Here is a 20,318-nt window from a genome sequence, read left to right as displayed (position 1 = left end):
AAACATAACCAATCCTCAATCCATAATACAAATTCAAGTGAACGAACACACACACACACACACACACACACACACACACACACACACACACACGTGTGTACGTCTCTGGCTGCCAGGGCCAGCCCCGACCCTGGCAGCCAAAGACAGTGGTCGTTTGTGTGATTTCTGTTCATGTGAATGAATGAATGTGTGTGTGTGTGTGTGTGTGTGTGTGTGTGTGTGTGTGTTTTGGAAGAAGGCCTTCAGGCTGAAAGCTTACGTGTTTAGTAGTCTTTTTGTTGCGCCTAATCGGCAAATGAACATTGCCACTGTAAGGTGAGTAGCAATCTATCCGTTTCTATAACAGCGAAATCTATCCTTTTCATAATATTGTTATTATACGATCCTGGATTTTCTGTATAAGACAATGTTAACATCGCACTTCGATCTTGTAATGACTGGATTCCTGCTGTGCGGAGTCACCAGCCACCATTTTAATTGTGGGTGCTTTCTAAAATCTTACTACGCTATCCCACAATGCTAAATTTCAACATCACTGTAAAATACACATAAATGCTATTATCACAAATCCTCTAGATCCATAAATGACACATACTCTACTGTGGTTTAGAACTCCACGTAATCTTCTTACGCTATTTTATGATGAAAGCATTGTTTACAACATAGTGAAATTGTACAGATCTCTGATGTCTTCATATCAGTGGCTTCTGGGCATGTGACAGCCTTGAAAATAGGGCCATGTCATCTTTTGTCAGTAAGTTCTGACACTGACCTCAGAACTCCTGACAGAAGTCCTATAACATATGACACGGATTTCTCTTGATTGGTTCATACAGTAAGATTTAGAGTCTGCTGGACCTTATCAGTGAATGCCTTAAGCCTACCTGAGCAATGATTATATTCAGTGCTTTCTTGACTCTGCACTTCACAAGAACATTGTTAAGAGTAAAGTTAATCACATGTGATGCCTGTGCAATTTCTCACTGCATGTCAACTGTTGTGTGCCTACAATCATGTGATGTTCAAACTCATTCATTTTCCATTGTTGGCTTATTCCAAGAGAAACCACATCTACGAGAATGGTGCTACTGCATTTATAATCTCCCATGCATGTAACTTGACATCACATTCAAGACGGTGCGTGAAGGCTTTGTCAAAGTGTACAATGATACCACTTTGAAGATGACTTATATGAATAATTTATTTAGTGGACATGCTGAGTCCTGCTTTTGTTTGGTAGGTTATCTGCTGTTTAACTGCATTTTTTTCACACACAATGTGCTGTGAGAAAGAGAAAAATCTTCACAGTGAATCTATCACTCTGTAGCAAAGTTTGTGTTTATTTGGAACTTTCTGGCAGATTGAAACTGTGTGTCTCGACCAAGACTCAAAGCTAAAACATTGCATTTTGCAGGCAATGCTCTTACTGAATGAGCTTTTGAGGGATGACTCTTGATTCATTTTCACAACTTCATTTCTACCTTTCCAACCTTCACAGAAGTTGTCCTCCTGCCTCCATAGCTGTGAAGTCAGCACATCTGTCTGCCATGCAAAGGACCCAGGTTTAATTCCTAGAACTGGTAGGGGTTTTTTGTTTAGTGGGAAGATTGGAACAGGGTACATGTAGCCTTGTGATATCACTTCAGTAAGAAGCAGCAGCTCCACTGTGTGGGAAGCTAAAACACCTGGAAGAGCAGTGTGCTGACCCAGCACTGCATCTGAATGACACTGCCGGCCGAGGGCAACAAGGTGGCTTGCAGGCACTGAGTATCAAGGCTGGCACACAGAGATAGAAAGCAAAGGTTTTCCTCAGAAAGGTATGCAGGAAGATTTCTGAGAAATTTGGAAGATAGGACAGAAATACTGGCAGAAGTGAAGCTGTGAGTGTATTTTATAAGTCATATATGAATAGCTCAGTCAGTAAGAGCATTACCCGCAAAAGGCAAGATTATGAGTTCAAGACCCAGTACAGTAAACAGTTTCAATCTGCCAGAAAGTTTCAAGAGAAAAACTCTCTCATCATACTCTCAGTCTTGAGAGCAAATCCAAAGTCATGAAATTACATTTAGGAACATCACTCTGTTGGTGAGCAACTGCTACTCCACTAACGTGACAGATACAATGGTCAAACTTTTTTGGGGTCATTTGCTTGCATCCAAATTAGTGGAAAGGAATGAGATGAAGGAGGTTCTCTTCTCCCAGTACTATGACGAAAAACATTTGAACTTCGTGTCAAATAGCACACTTTGTACTAACATGTAGAGACAATGTTTAGGAATGAAAAAGCTTTTTGCAAGCAGCAAATACTGCTGAACACATTGTAGCCACTGGCCATCTGATCACATCTACATTGTGCCAATGTTGAATATTAAAATAAATCATACAACATATCATTTCCCATTTCTTTGAATCTCTGGACACACAGTAATTTAGAGGATAAAAAATTACTCCCCATAAAACAAAAAACTATTTTTACTTGAGCCAGTGAACATAGGATTTTAAAAAATCATAGTCTTTTTCATAAGCTTCAAAACCGTTCTGCATTTATCTCTTTCTCCATCCCGATTTTTAGGTCATGAGGAATCAATGAAAAATTAGGAGAAATATGCACATGTCCACCAACATAGGCCCTACTTATTAACAGCACAGCCCCCTTGGCACTTGGCTGTACTACGCTGGCATGCCTTTCAATTACACCAATATTCACAGTGTGTGAGGAAATCAAATTTAAAATTCAATTACTTTATAAAAGTAGGAAATTATCATGAAATAAAATAGAATGTTGCTGAGTAAAACAATCTACATACAACTGTTGTTATGGCATTTACTGTTGACCAATATCTGGCAGTGTTTTCATACTTCTCCATGAATGTGAAAATTTTAAATATATTAACAACAAATTAATGTTCGAGCTATACTGACATTAACAGACACTGATGTGATCCATTATACTGAAGAAGTATGAAGACAAGTAGAATCAAGTTCTACCTTTCATACTGCACAACTTCTTCTACTTATGGTTTTTGAGCCCAAACTTGTAAATAAATCTGTGTTTCTACATACATGTCAATAGCCATGAATTTCTGTTACATTACCTCAAAAACTGTTACCCCATCTTCTGAATACTTGAAAGTCCTGGTATTATAGGCATCCATTTCATTCTTTTTAAGAAAACCATTCACCATTTCAGCATCTTTTAATGTACAATTTGAAGAAAAGTACGTTGTGATTCCCTGAAAATCATAAGGTAAAAGAATTAATTCTCTTTCAGAAAACTTCACATATGAAAAAATGAAACAGTGTTAAAATGTAACAGATGATAAAATATATCACTGTCAAAAACGAGAGGCAAATGTTGATCCCTACATCAGTATTGGCAGATATTCATAACACATAATTTCTTTCAAATGAAAAATGAAGTTATACCTTCATATGACAGACTGACACTGTGTTATCTCCCGAATCTTCTAACGGGAAGTTCAGGTTTGGACAATTGCAGTATGTACTTGTAAGGTGTGAAACATGCTTTTCCACTTAATACAAGTTAAACTTTGGAATCGCCACTGAATGAAATCTACATAAAGATTACAGTTCCAAGTAAGACCAAAAACAATTTTAATATAAATTAGCTGGGAACTCCTAGGGGGAGAGAGAGAGAGAGAGAGAGAGAGAGAGAGAGAGAGAGAGAGAGAGAGAGAGAGAGAGAGAGAGAGAGAGAATTTAATGCTGATCTATCACAATTAGTAAATATATCTCCTTTAGTAGGGGCATTAAGAGACAACAAGAAATCACGGAATATGGAAATTCACTAACTGTGACTTTAACTCAGGAAAAACAAAACACTAATGCAAACTTCAGCATTGAGGCAACAGCAAAAAAAACATTTCCAACAACTGAAAGTGAATATCAGATATGGACTACACATAAAAAAGTAGCACAAATGAGTTTTATAATTAATGACGCACCTGCAAGCTATGAAAAAATCTGTTGTTCCTAGCATTAGTCCTGTCAGCAATGAAAGGTAAATAGGAATGAATCAAGGTTAGGATTTAATATCTTGTCGACAGCACCATCATTAAGGGTGGAAAAGTAGTGCAGATGGACAAGAGTGTGGGAACCAAATTTGCCAAGGCTTTTTTGAAGAAAACATCTGCTCTTTACCTGAAGCAATTTAGCGAAGACTCTTCTAGTTAAATCAGGATGGTCGGGTTGGAGTTTGAGCTCTGCTACTCCCAAATAAAAATTCAGTGTCTTTATCACTAAAAGTTTCAAGGAAATTACAGGATTATAAAGGGGTTGTGGCAGGCTCACATTATGTTTTTATACCACCACTGACAGGTCCCAAAAACTTCATTCAATAACTCTGCCACTCACTGCTTATTTCCCACACTTTCAGATTACTTACCCAAATAATCATCAAGCATTTGAAATAAAACTGCAGACACATCAGGCTGGTGGCAATTAGACACTCATTAAGCCAGGTTTCTTAAACACTTTTCACATACCACCCTTGGTTATAGCACAAGTAATTTAAACCATTCTTACAAACACAAATTCTTTGATGTCCTGCAGAGTGATTCCTTCCCCCACCTCCAACAAATATAAATAACTACTCTATCGTATAGAGTCTAAGCAAAAAAATTAGATATAAGCCTGCAATTTTTAATGTCTGTATTTCCTCTTACTAGCATAAAGGCATCACAATTGGATAATTCATGTGGAAATTTTGTAGCAACCAATTTATTTTAGACATTGGCAAATTGTAAGTTTCATCAACTACCACGCTGTGATAAGACATTATTTTAGTCAATATGTCACACCAGTCAAGTTCCTTTTCTACAGCCAGGTTTCGATAACTTTGCAACCTTTATTAAAAAAGAAAATTTAGATTCCATGCATAAATTGCAACCTTCACTGTTACACATGACATTAACACAAAATGTGACAAATACAAAATGGTGACAAATACAAGATCTACTGCTCTGACAGTAAAACTAGCTAACTTGGACAAATGGGAAATATGGTACAAGGAACTCACAGATTTAGAAAGAAGTAGCATAGGAAGTAAATTCACCGTCGTGGCTCACCCCATACAAGAGAGTCCCATTTATGTTATCTAAGCTCTAAATGAAAACGTGATTACAGTTTGAATAACGCACTTTATTTTTAAGCAGAACAAATGTAACACTATCAATGACAAATCTGAACCAAACAAAAGAACATACACAAAAAGCATGCATAGCAACAACATCAAAGCTGAACTTCCTAATGGAAGCAACGACTCTGAATGATAATTTCTAACACCCCCAATAGAAGTGATGACTCTCAGTACTTCACCCAACGAGCCCAAATTTTCTGGTTAGCTGATGTCTTGTTCTTGGCAGGGACTTCATCATCATGTCTGCGAGCATTCCATTTGTTGAAATTTGCCATGCTGTGATTTCTCCAGAATACATCGTACCCAATTGCCCTGCACTTCAAAAGTTAAAATCTTTTAATGTGTTTAAAAATGAAATTATTCTCAACACGTTCTTCCACAGACAAACACGTCTCCAGTCTTCTTGTTGAAAGTGTTCATCCTACTCCTTGCTAAAGTCCCAAGTCCTTTTAAATTTGTTTTAATTTACCCTCTGCTTCTTTCATAGTTGAAGTGTGCTCTAGATGCACATAAATGGCAAGCTGAACTCTTCAGATTATTTTAGCCCTTGCAGTGCATATCTTAACTTCATTTTTCATCATGCTCATTATGTACTGCCACAACTGTTCACACTGCAATTAGTTTTCATTGCAAATTGCCTTGTGTTGTAATTTCTCTTCCTTTTAGGTTTTTGATTAATGGCAACGAGTTAGCTCTGATGCCACTCACTGACATTCTGTATTTGTGCCCTGAAGTTAACTTTCTTGACATAATGGAGGCACAAGTATTTTTGTTTGCTTCAAAAAAGACTGCTGTTTTATGTGATAATGGCAAGCTGTGTAGTCTGGGCCCATAATGTGTTATTTGAGCTCTAAACAAGAATGTGTTATGATTTGAAACTCAATAATTTATTTTTACACAGAATGAACGTAACACGAACAGTCACAAACCTGAATTAAGCAGGGGGAAAAAAAAGTACAAAAAGTGTACATAGCAGCAATACTAAAGGTGAATTTTTTAGTCAAGGCATTTATTCTAAATAACTTCCAACACACATGGTGCACAGTATGGAAAAAAACCTCGTAATTGTTCATACAGTGAAGAACAGATATTTTATGGACATATATGAGGGAACAGAAATTTATGCCCACCTGAAAAAAAATCCAGGGAAATGACACTCAATGAGCAGGGCACACTAAGAAACATCAGACTCCTGGCTGTATGAGGAAGCATTATTGATAGCTTCCTTTAAAGACCTTCCACTATTTTACAGCTGCATTCAGATGTTAGTGAAAATGTTCTTATCTTGAAAGTGGTCCACATTACACCCATGACATGTTAGTGGCATCTACAGTTCCCTGTGTTTAACTTTTGTCTGCTCACGCTACAGGGTGTAATTTTATGCTTGACCTGGACGCACCGTCCACTGCAATTATTTTAAAATCTCATTAAATCTAAATAATTACCTGTTACTATTTTTGGTAGAGCATACAATTTAGATTTTTGAACATATCAAAATATAATTTCTTTTATTGCTAAAGCATGCCAATACTTTCAATGTACAAAATCTACAGTAAGCGTGACTCCCATTTTTCCTACAATATTATTGGGAATATCACGTTTAAAACTACCCAACTTTTACTTGCATAATCATTTGATGTTGCTTCACCACTGTGCAATGTAAGTTATATTATTCTTTTCTTTCTTTCTTGTTCTATACTTATTATTTCACATGCTAAAACACTTACATTCCTCTTATGTAAAGTGTTTACTCATTACATCATGCATTTACAATGTCAGTTTTAGATTTCACTACAAAACTCCATTGATATGAAAGCAGAATGGTCATTGAGTAAAGTAAAGAACTTTTTAGCAATTCTAGTGATTATTCATTAATTCAGTGCAAGGCTGTGTAACAGCAGCACTCTCCAAACATGGAGACTCTGATAACTACTTGCAGAGCTATTACTCAACCTCTATAACATCATTTTGTTAGCATTTAAAATATTTTTTGTTGTGAGGGACAGCAGACAGCTTGCAATTCAGTTAAAAGATTGTACACAGTTCCCATTTTCTCTGACAGGGGCTGCAAATGCTTTGTGTTACCCACAAATATTTTCCTATCACTACTGGGCCTGTCTTTTATGTAACTTAATGTGATATAGCTTTCATAAGATATAACAAAAGTCTGTATGAATGCATTGTATTCTGGCAAGCTGTGTGTGCTATACATAAACTTAATTCTGTTTTTTTGTGGGCTGTAAACTTTTGTACAGTATTTTGTCTTGACATAAAGGATTGGAATATTGGGTTAAAGGGACCAATCTTCAAGGTGATCAGTCCCTCCATCCTATGTGCATCAAACCAGTAAGAGTCCTGAGAGAGGAGTAAGAGGGTGGAGGCAGGCAAATTGCTCTGCCCAAAAACCAGTGGAGGCCCTCAGTACATATTATGCAATGCCAGACGCTACCTCTACATCTGTCTGGTGTGTCTTCACCCTCCATTACAACAAGAAAACTAGCAACATGGACAGGAAAGATAACGGCGACAAGATTTAAACCAACAGCAGATATAAAAGAATACAAAGAATAAAATGTTGGGAAGGGTACGAGACATGACAGACCACTTAGCAAGGGCGACCATGGGCCCCCTGGGTTGGAGCAGGCAACGGGGCATCCCTCCAACTCCTCAAGAGGCTGACAAGGCCAATGTGCCTTACCTCGCAGAGAGGGGCAGAAACCACTTTTACAGGCAAAATATAAAACCAGATCAGCCCCTTTGGCACTGTCTGCCAGCATCAGAGGCAGTTTGCCAGCAAGTGTAAGGTTTCACTGTAAAGTACCAAATTGGGGCGGTCCAGCAGAATGTGGGCCACCTTCAGAAAGGCACCACATCAACGGTTAGGTCGATCCTCATGTCATACGAGGTGGCCATGGGTCAGCCAAGTGTGACCAATGAAAAGCCAACAGAACGATATTCCCTGCGAGAAGCACGAAGGGAAGACTGTTGCACATGGTCATAGTCCCCCTTATTGTTTGCAGTTTGTTGCAGAGACCAGGGCATACCACTCTGTGTTCCCAGCCTCCAACACTGACTGCCAATTAAGAATATCTTGTTGGCGCAAGAACAAAAGAGACAGAGCTCAAGCAATTGCCACCAACTCTGCAGTGAATACACTGCACCTGTTTGGCAGAGAGTATATTTCACTGTACCTTGGATGTGTGTAGGCAAAGCCAGTTCATCCGTCAACTGTAGAGCCAACAGTGTATGCCACTTCTGAACCCAGAAATGCATGAAGGCTGGTCAGGAACAGGCAGCGAAAAAAACATTGGGTCAACAGAGTCTTTCGGTATAAAGGATAGGTTGAGACACATCCAAGGATGATGTACATACCATGGGGGCATACACAAGTGATCCCTGACAAGAGGCAGCAGTTGGGGAATGTAGAGTTCAGAGCAGAGACACCGTATGCATACTGCATTCAAGACTCCAGTCCTGGGCCTCAGTTGCAGGTGGAGGAGCACCCTATGAGCGAAAAGGATGCTGAATTTTGGATGCTCATGGGAGCAGCAAACGTATATCGCATAGTTGAGCAACAGTTGTTGGCTCCTGATCTGTAGTGGAGGGACCTCGGCCTCCCCGAGTAGGCCTTTCACAGGGCTGGTCAGAAAGCCATCTTTGAAAGTAAGACCCCACAGTGGTGTACCATGTCCAGCATCCACACGACTGAAGACAATGCCAAGCCATGTCAGACTCCCACAAACAATCTGAAACAGAATCAGATCTTTGTCAAATCGGAAAAGTGTACGACAGTCTGTGCCCAATTGCTGTTAATGAGGCAGCAAAGACTGTCGAGGTGTGACCAGCTAGTTTGCCTTTAAGTTGTGAAGATGGGGAAGCCACCCCAACCAGGCATCAAAGACAAGTCCTGGAAAGTGATAACACTCCATTAAATTGCCAATTGGTCGTCAAGGTGAGTTCTGGCTGTGGATGGACAGTACAAAGGCTACTGAAGGTAAAGACGCATGTCTTGGTGGCTGAAAACCGGAAGCCATGGGTGAGATCCACGGGCTGCACCTGCACTTGGCGTTCAGTAACACCCACAGTGGAGTAGAAATAGTAAATGAGAGTGTCATCAGCAAACAGGGAGGGTAACGGTTGACCTCAAAGCTACAGATAGCCCTCTGATAGCCACCAGAAGAAGGTGCACACACATTACAGAGTTCTTTGGGAGACAGTTCTCTTGTATATGGGGGAGGGGTATTGTGAAGGGCACAAACTTGAATCTGGAAAGTTCTGCACAAAAATCACGAGTGAGCCCTGGAGACCCTATTCAGGTAGGGTAATGAGAATGTAATGATGCCATGTGGTGTCATAAGTTTTTTGCAAGTCAAAGAAGACAGTGATAAGGTGTCGACACTGGACAAAAGCTGACCAAACGGCAATCTCCAGGAAGACTTAATTGTCAGAAGTTGAACAGCCTTGGTACAAACTGCCCTGGGATACGGCCAAAAGATGCCAGGACTCAAGGTACCAATGGAGTTGCCAGCTCACCATATGTTTGAGCAACTTGCATGGAACGCCAGTGAGAATAATTGGGAGGACGTTTATCGGGTTTCAGTACAGGGACAATTACACTTCCTCACATTGAGGTAAAAACTCATCCTTGCTCCAAATGCGGTTGAAAATGGCAAGTACATGACACTGGAAATCCATCAATCCATGTCTAAGAATTAGGCTGTGAACGTGGCCTGGCCCTAAACCTGAGGAATTCCCACCCACTGAATGGAGCAATACATGGCTCTAGGTGAAGTGTAGTCAATGGTAAGTGAACTCATACCACCTGCTGTCTGAGGACATAAAATGCAGGCCAATACTTCTCAGGCACAGAGGCTCAAGCATAATGAAGTGTTTGGAGACAGCACAGGGGTCAGTGTAGATACTAGGCACACCTGTGGGGTCCAGTGTCCACAGAGGCGTTGCACCTTTGCTCAGACGTATGAAGGAAGGGCATGGCGCGAAATGGTAGCAACATATCGTTTCCAGATTCTTGTTTCTGTCTGTTTATCAGGTGGCAGACCTGAGCACAGAGCTGTTCACAAGGACAATGAGGTGTTCCATTGATGGATGTCACATATGGCACTGGAGAGCCTGTGTGCAACCTCTAATGGCCACAGCGATTTCTGAAGTCTCACAAGCTACTGTTTTCTGACAGGGATGGGGGGGGGGGGGGGGGCAAAGGAATAGGGAATCACTAAGTCTACTGCTGATATAATGGCTGCAGTTGTGCTCTTGACAGTCACATTGATACCTCCATGTGACAGGGTGCTAAATGTGATGGCAAATGCACAGGTGTCCTCATCGTCATTATTGAGACCCCACCCCCCTGCATGGATGTCCAGGAAAGTGGTTCTACAGGATGGATAGGACAATCGGGAAATGAACACTGTCACATAGGTCATATGGACTCTCCAATGGACGGGGAGGGGGTAGGGGTGGGAAATCAGGGCTGCAAATGGAAAGTTCAGTGGTCATAAGAGATCCACATGCCACACCGAAGTGTGTGGAGGCACTAGTATTGAAGTGCTCTGACAGCAAAGTTTTGATAGCTTTACCACAACCAATAGTCATCATCCCACCCAAGAAAGGATTGTGGGCATTGACGTCACTCTGGAAAGGGGAGGGTGGGGTGCTGAGAAAGCAGTGCAGACAACACAGTCTAACACACTCCACCACTGGAAGGAAGACCCAAGTTACACACGGTAAAATACGGACACAGCCTCCTAAGTTGTATCAAGTGGCATGTGCTTGTTGCTGACAGAGTCCAGAACATGAGTGCAAGCTCCACCTGACACTCTTTCATAGTCAGCACAATACTTCAAATAGCCCTAATAGCTGCAGGGGGTAAGGGTTTGCAATGCTGGGAACTGCTTTTCCTGGTGGGCAATTCAGAAAGCTCACTGTAGCTCAGCCAGGTCGTGTAAACAACCGCTACAGTAGTTCAACAAGCGGGTCACACTATCGGCATCCTATGCAATGTGAAAGAACTAAGGATGTAGGTCATGCCTTAGTGTCACCTGCTGCTACTGGCTGCAAAGATATAGCACCAATACACAACAGTTCTGAAGCAGGTCAGGTGTGGGATCTGGTGCCACAGGGGCCACAAGAAACTGTGCCTCAGGTACAAAGTCAGAATGCACGGGGTAAAGTGGCATGGGGATCACTGGAACCTCATAGGTCTTCGAGATCTTTTTGTTCCTCTTCTCCTTGGATGATTTCAATGTCTGCAAGCGTTAATCTGCCTTAGTTTCAGTGACAGAGGAGTGATATAAAGCCCTACGACCAGCAAGCTGAGGCTCTTTCAGCCACTGGCTAATATCCAGTTGCAGATCGGTGCGAAGTGTCCCGAGGGATCCCTCCCTGGTGACACACACCAAGAGAGGTTATCACTTCTCTGGCTTGGGGTTGGGGATTGATGTCCCTGGTGGGTGGGAGTCAACACTCGCACAGTGAGTTGGGGGGGGGGGGGGGGGGTAAACAGTAGGAGGAGGGGGGAAGGGTAACCAACAGGGGAGACAGTGTAGTCATGCAGCCCTGAGGCTCCGACTTACAAGGCACAAAGGGGAAGGGTACTGTTGCTACAGAGATTGACGTCGTCATAGTCATAGTACACATCTTCCTCATACCGATAGGAAGCAAACGATCATATTTATTCATTGCCTTCTGATATGTGAGTCACCCAAGGATATTGTATTATTGGATTTTCTTTTCTCTTTGGAACTGGTGCAGTCTGGTGAACAGAGCAAATGGTACTTCCTGCAGATGACACACAATGGGGAGGGGTGAGAAGGTGGGGAGTGGGAGTGGGGGTGAGAGGGGGGAGGGGGAGAGGGACACAAGGAGCATTTGTGTGCAAATGACAACCACAATCCCTACAGACAGAACTGACATTACAACGTGAAGACATGTGCCCAAATCTCATGCATTTGAAGCACATCATGGGAGGTGAAACTTACAGTTTCATGTCACATCCATACGCCATCAGCTTGACTGTTTCAGGCAACTAGTTGCCTTCAAAGGCAAAGATGAAGGCTCCAGTATCAACTGTATTGTCATTTGGCCCTCTCTGGACAGGATGAACAAAATGCAAACCATATCGTTCTAAAATGGCATATAGCTCATCATCGGTCTCGTGGGTGGGTGGGGGGGGGGGGGGGGAGGGGGGGGGGGAGGGGTGAGGGGTGGGGTGATAGGTTCCAAGAACATCACACACCTTGTCTCAGATGGGCAGCACTTGTGACTGAGCTTAATCAGAATTTAACCACATTTCATTATCAGGGTTGCTGACAATTGCCCAAACCTGTCCTCAAGGTGTTCAACGAAGAATAATAGTTTTGTTGACAAAAAGGACTCCTCTCCCCCACATTGGTCCTAGCAAAAACTAAGTATTGTGGGGAGCATTTCTCCCCTTGTCCCTCAGCTCTACATTCCTCCCATGGCATAGTCAGAGAAGGAAACATTGTGTGGTCATATCTCTCTGCGTTGTTTTAATCCTTTCCTTCAGAAGAGATTGCTGGGGCTGTGTTGTCATCAGTGAAAGAAAGTTCGAGCCACTTCATTTGTAAGTCATCTGTATTGGTGCCACCTACTTTGAATGGGGGCTCTCCCCACAGGTGCCACCCAACCACAGTAATGGCAACATGGCTGGTTAACTGTTGCCCAGAGCCTTGTGCTCCGGACACAACAGGATATACTCTTTGGCATGAATGGGAGTTTACAGCTCAGGAACCCATGTGATCCCTGTATGGACAGGGGCCTGCCACTGTGAAGGTAGTTGACACTTTGCAAACTTCGAACTTATGAATGCTGTTTAAGTGTTGAAAAACAATCACAAGTGAAAAAAGTTGCAAGCAACTTCGTTTTCAGGGCAACCCCAGCTGTGGATGTACATTGTGTGGATTGAAAATTGCAAACAGCTGAACATAAGATTCTTTATTTGGACCCCACAGGTGCTTTCACAGCTTAGAGCCAAATATTCAGATGGATATCTGAATACAAAAGGGAAATAGCAATTAAAAACAGAATTTTCCCCGATCACTAATAGTGACAATAACAAATAAACACATTACATAAATTAAATTACATAAAACACATTACATCATATAAGACCCAAAAGTGGAGATGGGTAGAAGACCATCCATTCACTGTCCAAATAATAGCAATCTGCCAAACAAGCATAATGCCAAATTATAAAGCTACACTGAACAGTGCCATCAGCATTCCCCAAAAATCGAGATGGAACCTGCAACATAATAAACCGAATGTAAAAACCATGGCATGTACCCTCACAGTAAGCATATCCTCCATGTCGGCAAAATTTACCAAAATCCAGGAAAAATATCTCATTGCACCATACAAGCTCTAGCAATGTCATGTTAATACTGAGCCTGTAGGAGCCAACTGCGATGTATCCTAGTGTGGTACATGCTCATTGGCCAGGCATATGCTGCGCCACCACAGTGTAGAGCAAGAACCTCTTGTTAGCCCCATCCTGCAAGCTCTGGTCCGGAGAGGGACAGTTGGCTAACTTCGTTACAAAACTGAGCTCTTTATAACAGTAAATGGTAACAATCCAACATTACATAGTTACCACTTGACACAATCCCAACCCTACTGACCTACAAGGCGTAACTAAAATACATCTGAAGCAATATAGCAAGTTTAACATCATGCTAATAATACAACATAATTTACAGGAATGACACACACACACACACACACACACACACACACACACACACTCTCTCTCTCTCTCTCTCTCACGGCAAAGCCACTCAAACTTTAAGCCAACAATTTAAAACACTTCAGTAGCAACAGATTTAAGTCAGTACATAGGAACCGCGAAACAAATTACTGTTGTCCACCCCGCAAAACAATCTACATCAAGGCCTTATGGACCTCTAAAAACTAGTGTTGATACAGATTGTTTTTAATGAGTTGACTTATCCATCCCCCTAAGTAATTTGCTTTGTGGTTCCTATGTGCTAACTTTAATTCCCTGCCACTTATATTTCTTAACTTGTTTCCTACATGTGTGGGTGGCTTTTCCTAGGCTGGGGCAGGGATGTTTTTTAGATCGATACTTGTATATTTTATATTATTAACATGCTACACTTGCTGTATTGGTTAAAATGTCTGTTCGGTTATGCCTTCTTGTTAAGTCAACAGGGTATGAGGTGGTGTCCAGTGGTAACTATTTTGGTAAATTTTGTCAATGTGAAGAATGTGGCTTTTGAAGGTACATACCACAGTTTTTACATTATGTCTGCTTATACTGTTATATTCTGGCTCTATTTTTGGGGGATCCTGATGGCATCATTCAGCTCCTCTATAATTTGGCAGTATGCTCACTTGCTGGAATACTGTTATTTGGACAGTGAATGTTGGGTCTTCATTCTCCCCAAATTTGGGTCACATGCAACAGTTTGTCAGTATTTATTTGTTATTGCTGTTACTAATGATTGGGGGAACACACTGGTTTTTAACCGATATTGAGATACCCACCTGAAGCTCTAAGCAACGAAACTGGTCGTGGGCCTAAATAAATGCTGTTTGACATAGCTGTTTGCAGTTTTCATTCCTCAAGAAGTGGAAAAAGTTCTAACATTTGCAACTTATTGTTCATTTAAGGTATAATACAGGATGAATGCAGCAGAGGCAGCTGAAAACCTTTGTACCATATGTGAGGGACAGTGATTTTGCACAGAACACACAAGGAAAGAATTTTCTTGTCTGAAGAAATATTATTCTGGACTGAATGATTTCCACATTCAGGAAGTTTCAATAACTGACATAAGTGATAAACTGCAACCATTTAATTGCCATGTAACATTTCCATTCAATAAGTTAACATCTCTTGTGTAGGAGTACTGCATGTTCTAACTCAAAGCAATAAAAATGAAAGGGATGATTACTACTGCATTTTGGTTTGAAAGTTATCAGTTCACTCATTAAGCATTCCTATGTAATATTGTTACTGATGATGAATTATGATGTCATTACGTTAACTTCTTAAGAAGAAATTAGCAGCCAACTTCTAACAAAAGACACACACTTGAACAAAGGTTAGGTTAACATAATATTGTGCACCACATGGCTCAAAAAGGCTGTTGTGCACTATGAACTCCTTCCCAGATGTGTGTCCATTGCAGCTGGTACCTGTTGCAATCAAATGAAATACCTTTCAAAAAACTATCCAGGAGGTTGTTTGGAAAGTAATTCCTTATGCACTAATTATTCCAATCTTATGCCCTCAATGTTTACTTTTCCCACTTCTTTTCAAATAACTGCCAAGGAAATTTGTTTTTTGGCAAAAATGCACTTCAAACCTGGTTTGACAACATCTTTACCTCAGAACATGTAGGTGTCTACCAGCGTGGGATCAGTAAACTATCCGAGCAGTGTCAGACTGCTTTAGATAACACAATAGGCTATATTGTTGACTATTAATTTTCCTCTGATGCTTACCATTGCATTCAATAAATTAATGGAAAACTATTAAAATATGCACTGCACCAACACAAATGAAATACAGCTTACCACGATAACCACACAACGAGTATCTATTTCAATAAAACAAAGTATTTTTAACATGAGCATGCCTATATTGACTTGAATTAATAAATTATTACAGACTGAGCTTCGAAATAGTCTGCATTTATTTGCTGTCCTGTGCTACAGTCAAGTGATACAGAAATGGAACACTTTATAGAGATAAATCTGTGTAGTCACAAGAATCTGCATTTATTTGCTGTCCTGTGTTACAGTCAAGTGATACAGAAATGGAACACTTTATAGAGATAAATCTGTGTAGTCACAAGAACCATAATTTATGTCCAGGAGAAGTGGATGGAGGCATTATCAATTGTGCAATATCTTAGGTTCTTCACCATTATGCTACAAAATACTGGAAGTATCAAAATGGCTTTTGATGGAGAAGGTTTCCTAATATTTCCTTACTGATTTCTGGTGTGGTTTCTTGTATGTCTGTAACAGAACAGCCAAAAATCTGGCTTTCGGCAGGACTGGAACTGCAAGCCACAACAGCCTTCACTTCACAGATAGCTATGTTACCTCAGAGATAGCAAAGAGCTGCAGTATTCATCACTCACCTGTTGCCTCAGTGGTCACTAGGACAGATGAACTGCAATGTGGAATATGAGATTAGCTGCAAATTTTGCGTGTAATGACTTTAGTGGAGTCAAGACCATGAACTGATAATGTTGACACACCTTGAGTGAAAAACCACATAGATTTCTCAACGGAAATGACATAAAAATCAAGTGAATTTAATAGGATTATTCTGTACCACTCAGAAAGAACTCATCAGGCACTGAGTTGGCAAACGTATCCCGTCGTGTTGGCAAGATTCAATTATCCTACAAGGAGTACCAATATCAGCCAATGTGTTGCTCAGAACTGCTATAGCTTGCATCTCAAAGACACTGCTGCCAAGGGTCAGAATACCCAAAGAGTATGTCACTGAATTTTATTCCGATTTCTGTAACTAGGTTAAGGGCATAGAGTGTAGTTACTAATAATAGTCATATGCACCAACTGCAAACTAAATACGATAAATCAACAACTGTTACAATTTTTTCTTTTTTTCTGTCTTACTGCAAACTGGAAGGTTCATTCGCCATATGGGATTCACATTTCTGGGGCATTCCTGTGGTTATACTTTAAACATTATGGACAGGTAACGCATATTTTGGTCATTATAGCCTTTGAAACAATTTTCTTATGAAAACTGTCATTTGTACTATCCCCAAAACAAAGAAACACGAACAAAAAGATAACACAGCACTGATTGCACAACATGAGCACACAGAGACTTCAAAAGCTACCAGTAACAAAGTTCCAAATCAAGAAAGTTTACTGTGCATGGAAACCATTTAGCAGGCTCAAAACGGAGTGGAGAAAATCCAACTAGCAAACATTAAAGGAGAAGCAGCTGTCCCCAGAAAGTGGCATAAGAAACACAGAACACTTGACAGTAATATGTGGAATATGTCATCTTTAAGCAAAATTGTCATTCAGTCTCAATACCAAAAGACAAATATCATCTACTCATAATGTTTGCAATATTACTACTATTGGTGCTTTGTCAACAACAGCAAAAAGTGTCAATGCTGAAGAGCTTTTCAACTTGCAGTACACTTAAGACAGAGAATCAAGCTGAGCATAGTGCTGATTTTCTAGGCAGTGCATCATAGTTATTACAGTTTGTTTTCAATTTAGTCCCATATAGTTTCATATGAATAATGCCTCTAGACCAAGACAACATTCATATGAGAAGTACTGAGCTGTAATGCAACAGCTGTAGTATTATGTGCAGTGGAAATGAGCCACAGAAAAGTTCATAAAATCTGCTTCAGTAATTATGGCAGTATGTTACTTGTAGGGACCGGAAAAATTTGCATTTTGCAATAAATGCGAAATACCAGAATGAGATTTTCACTCTGCAGCGGAGTGTGCGCTGATATGAAACTTCCTGGCAGGCTGTGGCGAAGCCATGTCTCCGCAGTATCCTTTCTTTCAGGAGTGCAAGGTTCGCAGGAGAGCTTCTGTAAAGTTTGGAAGGTAGGAGATGAGATACTGGCAGAAGTGAAGCTGTGAGGACCGGGCGTGAGTCGTGCTTCGGTGGCTCAGATGGTAGAGCACTTGCCCACGAAAGGCAAAGGTCCCGAGTTCGAGTCTCGGTCGGGCACACAGTTTTAATCTGCCAGGAAGTTTCAAATGCGAAATAGATGCAAATTCTCCCTCAAAGTATGAAAATGCGAAATTACTTGACAGACACTACTTCATAGCGAATTTTATCCACATGAAGTATTTTATCAGAGATAGTTTGAAATAGGTTTACTTTCTGCATATAAATATTGAAAATGTACCAATTTTCAGTTAGTGGTATTTTACATCTTCTGGCAAAGCCCAACTCGTATAGATTGCAAAATAAAAAGTGTATGAACACAATGATGTATCAATGTCCTCCATGATCTAGTGCCATGCCACTTGTGACAGTTGAATAGTCAAAGATACATGCTGCGCACTGTAATGTAGTACACAGCTGTCAGATCTACCATGTTATAACAAAGAAATGCCTAAAACTCAAATGATTGTATAATGCGGATACTTTTAACATGGCAAAGTAGATGTCAGATGTTTTGAATTGTGGTTGCATCAAATACCGCTAGAGTTCGGGCATGAACTATGCCATTAAACAACACTCATCTCAACAAGCAATTGCATGATGGCCGTCCCTAACTGTTTTGTGTTGTGCATTGCTTCTTGTTTTCTTTTATTATTTTGAAATATGTGACATGACTACTCCTGGTCCATCACAGATTTTGATTACAACATTTACAACACCAGAAGAAATCTGTGATCCCTGCAACAATGTGTCAGTTCTGTAGTAGGCTGCTCCTCTCCCAACTGGCATTCAAAATTCTAATTTTTTTATGCTCGTGGCCATCTGTCACTACACCATATAGTGACCACACTCTGCACTATAGTGATTAGAAAACAAAATCTGTTTACATGTGCCGAAATTCTTCCCCTAACATTAAAATAAGAAATGAAATGAGCGTATGGCATCATTGGCTGGGAGGCCCCATCCGGGAAAGTTCGGCCGTCGAGTGCAAGTCTTATTTCAGTCGACGCCACATTGGGTAACTTGCGCACCGGTGATGGGGATGAAATAATGATGAGGACAGCACAACACCCAGTCCCTGAGCAGAGAAAATCTCCAACCTGGCTGGGAATCAAACCCGGGCCTGCTTGCATGGGAGGTGAGTATGTTTCCACCCAGCTAAGCAGGTGGACATTAAAGTAAGAGTTACCATATGTTCGTTTCTACTTGTAAGCTACATGCCTTGTCAGTTCCATCTGTGGCGTTGTCAAGCATGGGTTGCAAAGCTATGAATACCTACGTAAGATTTAAATTAATAGTCTGCTGATTTTGTAATCATTGAATTGGGCGGGAAAAGACAGATAACATCCAGAAACACCTTATGTTAGAGACACAGCCAGTTCACTGATGGTAAAATGCTGCTGCTTTTCAACAAAGCAATCATTTTTGAAAACAGACAAATGAAGAAAAGGTCATTTCGGAAGAAAAAGGTGTTCAAGGTTTTGGAAAAGCAAACATTTGCATCAAAAAGTTCCCAATCAGGACTGTTTCTTTAACAATTTGTTTCAAAGAACTAAGATTTGCTATGTCTTCACTCATGTACAATGACAACCTTTTAATTTATGCATCTAATCAATTTTTAAAAAATGTGAATTTTGACAAAAATCGATACTAATTTTGCAAAAAATGCTGCAAATTTTACGAATAACAGATGCTGCATTTTCCGGTCCCTAGTTATTTCTCATCCATATCAATAATATGTCAAGCCACATGGTATCACAGTATGGATATATGGTTGTCTTAATTACAAGTCCCGTGCATAAAATGTTGAAAACAGAGTACAAAAATTGTACCCAACAAACAGCTTTATACATAAATAAGGAGCAAAAGTTTTATGCTATTCTAATGAATTTAAAATTTATATGACTGTCTTGAAATTCATCCGGGCTTAATTTACTTCAAAGATGAGTGCAGACTCCAGCAAACGAAAATTCAGGCCAAGCACAAGCCTTTTGTTGGTGCAATGGCAGATGAAATTTCTTTACAAAACTTTAATATCTGCAGATTTGTATGAGGGTAAGGAACTTGCAGATGTCTATCTAAGAACCTTATTCATCAAAAATTTCTTCAACTCCTACTCATTACTCCGCCTCTTCTGAACTCACACACATCTACATCTACATACATACTCTGCAATCCACCATACGGTGCGTGGCGGAGGGTACCTTGTATCACAACTAGCATCTTCTCTCCATGTTCCACTCCCAAACAGAACAAGGGAAAAATGACTGCTTATATGCCTCTTAACGAGCCCTAATCTCTCTTATCTTTGTGGTCTTTCTGCGAAATATAAGTTGGCGGCAGTAAAATTGTCCTGCAATCAGCCTCAAATGCTGGTTCTCTAAATTTCCTCAGTGGCGATTCACGAAAAGAATGCCTCCTTTCCTCCAGAGACTCCCACCCAAGTTCCTGAAGCATTTCCGTAACACTCGC

At 40.6% G+C, this 20,318-nt stretch overlaps 1 protein-coding gene across 3 annotated transcripts in view; it reads right to left on the bottom strand.

The window, feature by feature from the left end:
• The window catches only part of LOC124600577 (dipeptidyl peptidase 3), a 143,186-nt gene that overhangs the window by 100,841 nt on the left and 22,027 nt on the right, over positions 1–20,318 (bottom strand). For all 3 annotated transcript variants that reach the window (XM_047136175.1, XM_047136174.1, XM_047136173.1), the window contains exon 5: positions 3,096–3,233. In XM_047136175.1, coding sequence (XP_046992131.1) covers positions 3,096–3,233 — 138 coding nt within the window. The remainder of the gene's footprint in view (positions 1–3,095; positions 3,234–20,318) is intronic.

Source organism: Schistocerca americana, chromosome 1 (assembly GCF_021461395.2).
Source record: "Schistocerca americana isolate TAMUIC-IGC-003095 chromosome 1, iqSchAmer2.1, whole genome shotgun sequence".
Taxonomy (NCBI): domain Eukaryota; kingdom Metazoa; phylum Arthropoda; class Insecta; order Orthoptera; family Acrididae; genus Schistocerca; species Schistocerca americana.
Note: the sequence above shows the minus strand (reverse complement) of the source record. Positions and strands in the feature narration are given on the sequence as shown.